Source organism: Aulonocara sp. 'chitande type north' Nkhata Bay, linkage group LG9 (genome assembly GCF_057382095.1).
Source record: "Aulonocara sp. 'chitande type north' Nkhata Bay isolate Kocher_YH1m ecotype deep benthic linkage group LG9, A_spYH_male_GT1.1, whole genome shotgun sequence".
NCBI classification, from domain to species: domain Eukaryota; kingdom Metazoa; phylum Chordata; class Actinopteri; order Cichliformes; family Cichlidae; genus Aulonocara; species Aulonocara sp. 'chitande type north' Nkhata Bay.
Window position 1 is genome coordinate 2,582,501 of NC_141352.1, and position 9,833 is coordinate 2,592,333.

Here is a 9,833-nt window from a genome sequence, read left to right on the forward strand (position 1 = left end):
TGAGTTGTGAGGGGTGGATTGTATTGAATGCTGAACTGAAGTCTATAAACAGCATTCTGCCGTAGGTGTTGTTGTTGTCCAGGTGTGAGAGGACAGAGTGCAGTGCGATGGAGACTGCATCCTCTGTGCTCCTGTTCTGGCGGTATGCGAATTGGTGTGGGTCCAGGGTGGGGGGGAGACAGGATTTGAAGTGTGCTAGGACCAGCTGCTCTAAGCACTTAGTGATGATGGGGGTGAGTGCTACTGGGCGGTAGTCATTGAGGCAAGATGGGTTGGAGTTTTTGGGTATCGGGACGATGGAGGTGGATTTGAAGCAGGCCGGTACCACAGTGTGGGCCAAGGACAGATTGAATATGTCTGTGAGCACTCCTGCAAGCTCCCCAGAACACGCTCTGAGAACACGCCCGGGGATGCCATCTGGACCTGCAGCCTTGTGGACATTGATCCTGCTCAGCACCGCTCCTACATCGGTGGGGGAGAGAGTCAGAGGTTGGTGGTCTGGCGTCATGTCTGCTTTGGTTGTGGTTGTGGGGTTCCCTCGCTCAAAACGAGCATAAAAGTTGTTGAGCTCGTTGAGGAAGGAGACATCAGAGGATGCGGGGGAGGGTTTGGTGGTCCTGTAGTCTGTAATGGTCTGGAGTCCTTGCCACATGCGTCGGGGGTTGGAGTTGGAGAAGTGTTCTTCTACCTTCTTTTTGTAATGGTGTTTGGCTTTTTTGATGCCCTTCTTTAGATTAGCCCTGGCTGTAGTGTAGGCGTGTGCATCTCCTGACCTAAAGGCGGTGTTGCGGGCCTTCAGGAGGAGACGAACATCCCGGTTCATCCAAGGCTTCTGGTTGGGGTACATGGTGATCCGTTTCTGGGTGGTGACACTGTCTGTGGTTTCGGAGATGTTATCCAGTACAGATGAGGCGTACTGGTCCAGGTCTGTGTGGGTGAACATATTCCAGTCTGTGTTTTTAAATCTGTCCTGGAGCACTGCCTCTGTCCCCTCTGGCCACACTTTAATTGTCCTCACAGCAGGTTTCACATGTTGGATGAGTGGTGAATACCTAGGTGTGAGGAACAGGGAGAGATGGTCCGATTGTCCAATGTGGGGGAGGGGTGTGGCTTTGTAGGCTCCAGCCAGGTTGGAATACACATGGTCTAAAGTCTTGTCTCCTCTGGTGTGGCAGGAGACATGTTGGTGGAATCTGGGGAGGACTGTCTTTAAGTTGGTGTGGTTGAAGTCGCCAGCAACAATAAAAGCAGCCTCGGGGTGTTTATTCTGGTGTTTGTTAATGGCTGCAGAAAGTTCTTTCATGGCTAGCCTAGCATTAGCGTCGGGGGGGATATACACGGCAGTGAGTATGATTGAAGTGAGTTCTCTGGGGAGATAATAAGGTCTGCATTTGACCATTAAAAACTCCGCATTAGGTGAGCAGTGACTCTCAGTAGTAGTGGAGTTCATGCACCAAGCATTGTTAATATAAATGCACAAACCTCCACCTCTGGTCTTGCCGGAGTCATCTGCTAGCCTGTCGGCTCGGTGTGTGTGGCGTCCTGCTAACTCGATAGCATTGTCCGGGCAGCTGTTGTTCAACCATGTTTCGGTGAAAAACATGACATTTGAGTCCATAATCCGTCTGTTGTTAGTGATGGAGAGCCGTATCTCATCCATTTTGTTTGCCAGAGAACGGACATTGGCGAGGAAAATACTGGGTAAAGGCAGCCGGTGTGGTGTTAGCTTTAGCTTAGCCCGTAGCCCGTAGCCCTCCGCGCCTACCTCACCTTTGTTTACGATCTCGGCGCCGTCTGCGTGCACTTCCGCCCGGCCGGGGAGAGTGGGCAGCCTCCGGTGTTCTGGAGTTTCTGGGATGAGTCGGAGATCGGCGATAAAACTGTTGGAGTTGTGAGTCCAGATGTCCAGAAGCTCTTGTCTGCTGTAGGTCAGCAACGCACAGCAATTCTGGACGAATAATCCGGTTAAAAGTAGATAAAAAAACCGCTAAATAGCAGATTCTGGAGAGACACTGAGCCTCGCGTTGTTCACGCGCCGCCATCATCAGAGGCTAGTGCGTCGTAGCTGCTCACTTTTTTAGTTAGTTCCTCAAAGGGGGCGAGGATGGCAACAGTCGTCTCCGTAAGAGCCCATTGGTGAGCGGTGAGATAGTCAGGGAGTTCGTGCTCAGACACATACACGCCCAGAACTCGCTCTTGCTCAATGAGGGACTGGAGCATGTAATACGTGCTGTTCCAGCGCGTCTGTACGTCCTGCTGCAGTCTCTTTTTTTTGGCTGGTTGACCTGTCCCTGAATGTCCTCGAGGCGGGAGTAGGCTAAGGCGGAATGTTTAAAATGCCCAACTATTTTCCTTTCCACTGCTATAGCATCAGCTATGCTCCTCTGTGCTAATAAGCGTGGGTAAACTCTTTTACATCATGTGCTAATCTCACTGGGCAGGCGTACAGACACTTTGCAGGCCAAATGTCTCTCACCTTTGCCCTAGAAACAACTCTAATATTTATCTGTGTCTGTAAGTGTGTTTGCATTGACCCTCAAAAGACTGAATGCCAACTCTCATAAGCACATTTGCAATGTGTGTATGAAAAGAAGTAAAACTACTTATTCAATAAAAGGTCACAAAATACCACTAATAAAAGGCCGGTTAGAATAATGAATTTCCCACAACTCACTGCCTCTGTTTGTATCTCTGTCACTGCAGGACCAACGTGGATCGAGAAGTCAGCGCTCTCAGGAGCCCGACAAATTCGTTGAAGAAAGAAGTGGAAGAAAAAAATACAACTGTGACGAGTTTGGGAAAGATTTTACTGTGAAAGCTTCCCTAAAAATGCATCAGGTCATCCACACTGGAGAGAGACCGTTCAGCTGTGACGAGTGTGGAAAGTCTTTTACCCACTCTGGAAACTTAAAAACACACAAACTGATCCACACTGGAGAGAGACTGTTCAGCTGTGACGAGTGTGGAAAGTCTTTTACCCACTCTGGAAGCTTAAAAACACACCAACTGATCCACACTGGAGAGAGACCGTTCAGCTGTGACGAGTGTGGAAAGTCTTTTACCCACTCTGGAAGCTTAAAAACACACCAACTGATCCACACTGGAGAGAGACCGTTCAGCTGTGACAAGTGTGGAAAGTCTTTTACCCACTCTGGAAACTTAAAAACACACCAACTGATCCACACTGGAGAGAGACTGTTCAGCTGTGAGCAGTGTGGAAAGTCTTTTACCCACTCTCGAAACTTAAAAACACACCAACTGATCCACACTGGAGAGAGACCGTTCAGCTGTGACGAGTGTGGAAAGTCTTTTACCCAATCTGGAAACTTGAAAGCACACCAACTCATCCACACTGGAGAGAGACCGTTCAGCTGTGGAGACTGTGGAAAGTCTTTTACCCACCCTGGAAACTTAAAAGCACACCAACTCATCCACACTGGAGAGAGACAGTTCAGCTGTGACGAGTGTGGAAAGTCTTTTACCCACTCTGGAAGGTTAAAAACACACCAACTCATCCACACTGGAGAGAGACCATTCAGCTGTGACGAGTGTGGAAAGTCTTTTACCCACTCTGGAAACATAAAAGCACACCAACTCATCCACACTGGAGAGAGACAGTTCAGCTGTGGAGACTGTGGAAAGTCTTTTACCCACTCTCGAAACTTAAAAACACACCAACTCATCCACACTGGAGTTAAAGCGTACAGCTGTGATCAGTGTGGCAGAGCTTTTACTCACAGTAGCAACTTACAGAGTCATCTAGTTACCCACTCTGGAATTAAGGCATACAGCTGTGACATTTGTGGAAAAACCTTCAGCCGGATAGGGAGGCGAAATACACACCTACGCATTCACACCAGACATGATGTGTACTGCTGTGAGCAGTGTGGCAAACAGTTTGCTACAAACACAGAGTTACGATGTCACATGTTTACCCACTCTGAGGAGAGACCTTATAAATGTGACCTGTGTGAGAAGACTTTTTAAATCTCCACGTTACCTGAGACGACACCAACAGTTCCACACTAGAAAGACTCTACAAGTGCAGTTGCTGTGAGGTATTTTTATTTTTATCTTGTGATTTTAGTCTGACTGTCTGAAACAACGGTTAGCAACATGTTAGCATTTCTGCTGCATGGAAAAGCAGCTCTGAGTGATTATTCAGATTTGAATTACAGTATTTTAGTGGTAGCAGTTGAGAATTACATTAATGTTATTGCAGTATTGTTTCTGTTATAGTTTTTGCAACACATTAAGCTGAGTATTATAAAGCAAACAGTAAATGGATGTTATTTTATGTCTTGTCTTTTCTTAGTCCTGGATGTTGACACAGATGATGTTTTGTTTTTTGTTTCAGGCTCCACAGAGTTCAGGTGGAGTCTTCTGTAAAGATCTGATGAGGCACCTATGAATGAAAATGTGCCTCTCGTTACATTTTAAGCTTTCTAAACTGTTCTACTGTAGTGTTTGTGTTGAGTGGTTAGCTTTGTTCCAGCAGTTTGATTAAGAAATCTGTTTCCTGTTAAATTTTTATTGAATGCATTGATCCAGGTGTTCTGCAGTTTTTTTTTCAGCTTGTTTGTGTAATGAAATCCTGCAACAGTTAAACCAAAACTTTACATGTTAAATAAAGAAATGGTTTACTGACAAAGAGTTTGAGCCGTGATGTCATTTCCTGTATATCAGAGCAACACCTGAAGTGACCAGTGTTTAAAGTCAGTCAAATTTTGTGTCAGCATGACCTTGTGAAAACTGCTTGGTGATGCTTCACTATGTTATCTGCTCACTGTTGGGGCGTAGAAGGACGAAACTCCCAGGGTGACCAGTGCCAGGAGCTTCCTGATGCAGAGAGTTGAGTGTGGGGGATATAAAGGAGAAGCTGAGGCATCCCAAGGTTAAAGCTGGCATAACTGAACTTTAATGTTTGATGTGTGTTTTGGTTCTCCTGCGTACAGTAATTAATAGCTTGAACACAGCAGAGCTTGATATAAAGACCTTACAACTGAATTGAATTAAATTGGTTATTTAGTAGGTCTAAAGGGATAAACTGCGTCCTCACATCTGCTTCATGAATATGAAGGGTTGTAGTGGGAGAAGGTGGTGTGAAGTCCTCATAGGTGTGAAGTGAGAAGGGGGCTCCTGTGGGTGAAGTCTTTGATAGCGTCGATGGCTCTGTTGTGGGGGGAGTGGGGAAGGTGGGAGGATGAGTGACCAAAGTGTCTCTATTGAGGTGTGAAAGCTGCTCGATGTCTCATCAAACCGGCAGTAAAAGTCATTGAGGGTGTTGGCCAACAGCAAGTCGTCAGTGGAGTGGGGCTGTGTGCTTCCTGAAGTGAAAATCTGGCATTTAAAGATGAATGGGGAAAACTCGCTCACAGCTGACTAATGAACATTTGCATGCATGCTTAAGAACTGCATTGACCACATTTCACCCAAGGTTTAAAATTCTGCCTGCAAATGTCAGAGGTCTGTGTCCATATTTTCTCCAGCATACGGGGGATTCCCATCATAATGAGTCTTTTGGTAAGAGGTGATAAAGAACCTAATCAAAATTTCCATCCAAATTCCCTCCATCTTTGTGAGCTAGTGCATTTCAATTGTTGTTTATGTTATGCACACTCCTCCCTCCTTCTCCCATCTTATTTGTAAAAAATGTATACAAACAGGAAATGTGTTTTTTGTTGACGTCACCACTATATGCCTTTTTGAGCATTGCTATCAAATCTACATTAGTGTCCGACACCACTCTAATTGTCCTCTTTATATAGTGTCTTATTAACAAGTATCGGCATAAATCCTGTCTTTCCAGATTGTATTTTTGTTTCAATGTATCAACACTAATTAAATTTCCATCTTTAATCAAGCTATCAAATGTAGACAATCCTTTAGCAGACCAACTTTTGAGACATGAGTCCAATTTTTGGGGGGTAATGTCAGAGACATAAGCATACCATTTAAATAATACCAAGTCTTGTTCTAGTTTGAATCCAAATATATATATTGTTAATTAAATGTTAAATAAAAAATATAAAAAGTTGCATTTCCTGCGAAAATGCAGTGTAGTGGAATCTGATGAAAACGGCAGGAAAATCTCCCTTTTAACAGGAAAGCAGAACTCTCAAATAACCAGGAAGGGGCGGCCATCTGTCACAACTGGTTGGGGTGAGAGAAGGAAGACAGGAGAAAAGACAGACAGAGATTAATAACAAGTATGATTCAATGCAGAGAGGTCTATTACAGTTTTTCTCGATTGCTAAAACACATTTCTTGAAACTATGCCTCATATTCTCACAACAGTAAACACAAATCCATAACATCTCACTCAATTTCCCAAATATCCTATTTTCAGGTCAAAATGAAGCTCTACACCCAAAACTATTCACTCTTGCTGAAAAATCAAACTTTGCCCTCAGACATCAAACACAAGCCCTCAAAAACACACACACTACAACAGAGTTTTGCACACTGGTACAATTAATTCAAAACAATAGTTCCAAAACAATTAGGTTGCTTATGGTTCTCCCCTTCAAAAACCTTTTCACATGATAAACACAAAAGACGCAACCAATGTATGTACAGTGGCACATTTTTATTCATGTACTATACAGTACAACACACACCAAAAAACATTATTCCACCTCAGCATCTTGTCTTTGGTCTGGGTCAGGCCAGAGAATCTCATCCACATCACAGGCTATATTGGCCCTAGCCAGGCAGCGGGGGTAAAATCCTCTTGCATGCCTGATCCACCCCTGGCATGCATCTACTGATATGTCTAGGCAGGCCTCTTCCATGGCCTGAAGGAGGTGAACACGGACATAAGGTTCTCGGTCATACACTTTCCACCGCCATGCCGAAAATAACTCCTCTATCGGGTTTAGAAAGGGAGAGTATGCAGGCAGAAAGATATTAGAAAACCTTGGGTTATTGGTAAACCAGTCACGAACCAGAGCAGCGCGATGGAAGCTGACGTTATCCCACACAACAACGTAGTGAGGCTGCTCTGGCTGTGCTGGTTCCCTGTAGTCCAGCTGGAACATATGTTGTCTTAAACCATCAAGAAAAGCAAGGAGAAGCATAGTGTTATAGGGTCCTAGTACGGCATGGCGGTGGAGTACCCCTCGTTGGCTGATGGCTGCGCACATAGTGACATTCCCCCCACGCTGACCAGGGACATTTACAATAGCCCGATGGCCAATTATGTTCCTCCCCCTTTTCCTTCTTTTGGTCAGGTTAAAACCTGCCTCATCCACAAAGATTATTTCATGGGGAACAGGCCGTCCTTCAATCTCAAAGATTCTCTGCAAAACACATAACACAGTAGAGTCAATCAGTACCCTGAACCACAGTTCAAGAGTGCTGAAATGGCAGCATAAACTGCCATGCTGTGATGGTACACAATACTTTATACAGTATCAAAACTCATACCTGAACATATTCCACACGTTGGTTTTTCACTCTGTCAGAGTTTCGTTCGAAAGGGACTCGGTATGCCTGTTTCATCCGGAATTGATTCTTTCGGAGGATGCGGTCAATTGTGGAGAGGCTGATGGCATTTATGCCTCGAAAAAGATGATCATCCTCAATCACTCTCCTTTGAATCTCTTGCAGGCGGATTACATTATTTGCAATTACCATGTTTACAAGTTCCCTCTCTTGCCCCTCCGACAAAAGCCTTAACCTGCCTCCACCAGGTGGTCGTCTCTGTGTCCTACAAAAATAGAAGCACTCATTACTGTAACTGTCACACATTCTTTTTACAGGAAAATAATGGAAACATACTGAAACTCAAGAAACATAAGTTCAGTAACTTAAAAGTTACTGTACAAAGCAGTCTTACTGCAAGTACACCTACCTGTTTTCCTCCCTGAAGGTTCTGATGATGGAGGCAACAGTGAAGCGACTCAAATTTGGTTGTACTCGTTGCCCAGCCTCCCTCATAGTCATCCCATGGACAAGGACATGGTCAACTAAAGTGGCTCGAATTTCATCCGAGACTGACTGTCTTCTTGCCCTTGCTCTTCCCCTTCCTTGTCGCCGTCGTTCTCCACCTCCACCTCCTTCACCACGTCCTCCTCCTCCTCCACCACCTTCCTGTTGTCCTAGACCACCTCCTCCTCCTCCTCTTTCACCACGTCCTCTTCCTCCACCACGTCCTCCTCTTTCACCACGTCCTCCTCTTTCACCATGTCCTCTTCCTCCACCACGTCCTCCTCCTTCAACACATCCTTTTTCTCCACCACGTCCTCTTCCTTTGCATCTCTTTGGATCCATTGTTTCAAACCTGAATGAGCTGACTTTGGCCCTTTTATCTATCCATCGAAGGTTCTGATTGGTGTGTGATAAATTTTGACTCCTAGTGTTTCCACCTGGTTAATTGTGTGCTAATTGAGCTCAAGCTATGCTGACTTAAGTTAACATTATTGAATGCTAGTGCTTTCTAAATGACTACATGGTGTAAGCACTGAAAAATGTAGGGATCTGTGTGTAGAGTTTTGCAGTAACAGTTCACCAAATTTGACTCATGTGTCAAAGCAGGGAATAGTGTTTATAGTTCAGGGAAATGGGTGAGCTTTTTGAAAAATAGCGTTACGGTTTTGAAATTTTAGTTTAAAAGCCTGGTTATAGTGTTTAAGCAATCGAGAAAAACTGTAACAGTGTTGGGAAGGTTACTTTTAAAATGTATTCCACTACAGATTACAGAACTTTGTTGTCTGGGTCAAGTTTGCTAGCCAGAGACAGAGAGAGGCGTTGAAAGGCTCCAACGGAGCTTATTGTTTGGGAGGAAAACACGAACACAGTGTACAGTCGAGTCTTAATAGCGTACTTACAACTGGGCTTTTGGCTGCAGTGATTATTATTGTATTTACATGCTTCCAGCTCGCGTTTCTGCTCTATGACAACTTGTACTTTTCTCCTTTTTCTCCCTCCTCGCTCACAGACACATCACGGGTATGGCAGTCCATTCTCCCTGCAGCACGGACTGCACTGCCCATGAGGCTGCATTCTTTAGAGCTATGCTTGTAACACTCTCTTATTGCCTTCATATTATTTTTAAAAATATTTCTTCACTTCATATGAGATGCGAGATTGAGACACGGGCATTGTATTTTTTCACAGCCCGGTTAAAGGCTTTGGCTGAATTTACACTTCACACATTTTAATATCAAACTTAGTGTTTGTGTACACCTTGGTCATTATAACCTGACACTGATCAGTGCTGCTCTGACGATCACACTCACATCCATGTAATCATTTAACTGGGCTGATCTGGAGTTACTGCACAATGCTGAATGTGTCCTTACAGTACAGGGAATAACTCTCTCTGTGTTCCTGTAGAGAAACTCTGGGTTTGTGTGCTGACGAGCATCACTCACAGTAAGATACAAAGACTCACTCATACATTTCCACACGTGTGACAAATTCAAAAAGCTGCTGAAACCTTTAGAACATCATAAACTACACATTGTTGTCCTCTTTTAGGATGGAAAAGCTTTCAGATTTATTTAGTCTTAAAAGGTAAACCTTGTTTTGCATGTAGGAGAATGTTTCAATAAGTCACACACACGGGAATTACAAAGTCTGAGGCACACCATTAACCTCAAATTTCACTAAACCTAACACTGAAACAATCTTCTGTATGTTGATGTGTGAATGTTATTGCAGTGTCAACTCCTCACGCTGAGTGTTCAGAGGCGAGTCCTCTCATTGTTCCTCAGTAACACAGTTTTCATCAAACAGAGCAGAAATGAACAGACATGAGCGTCTCTTTTCTCGGCTCTGTGTGCACAGCGAGGGACTTCTCTCTGCTGAATTTGTGACAAAGTGTTAGT

General features: G+C 44.4%; 2 protein-coding genes across 3 annotated transcripts in view; one reads left to right on the plus strand and one right to left on the minus strand.

Moving 5' to 3' along the window:
* LOC147321409 (uncharacterized) overlaps nucleotides 1-5,145 on the plus strand; it is a 14,669-nt gene extending 9,524 nt beyond the window's left edge. Inside the window, exons 2-3 of one of the 2 annotated variants that reach the window (XR_015130938.1) lie at nucleotides 2,704-4,058; nucleotides 4,358-5,145. Coding sequence is in view for 1 of the 2 variants with exons in the window: in XM_086305337.1 (XP_086161463.1) it covers nucleotides 2,830-3,987 (1,158 nt within the window). In the remaining variant the exon portion in view is untranslated. Of the gene's footprint in view, nucleotides 1-2,703 lie in introns of both variants that reach the window. The other variant, XM_086305337.1, reaches the window with a different exon arrangement.
* Nucleotides 5,146-6,252: 1,107 nt separating this feature from the next.
* Nucleotides 6,253-8,080, minus strand: LOC147321411 (uncharacterized). The gene is made up of 3 exons (XM_086305340.1): nucleotides 7,856-8,080; nucleotides 7,429-7,711; nucleotides 6,253-7,301 (listed from the first exon to the last, which is right to left on the minus strand). Exons 1-3 carry the CDS (start codon nucleotides 7,945-7,947, stop codon nucleotides 6,630-6,632), a joined length of 1,047 nt encoding a protein of 348 aa, XP_086161466.1. The 5' UTR covers nucleotides 7,948-8,080; the 3' UTR covers nucleotides 6,253-6,629.
* Nucleotides 8,081-9,833: the final 1,753 nt, after the last annotated feature.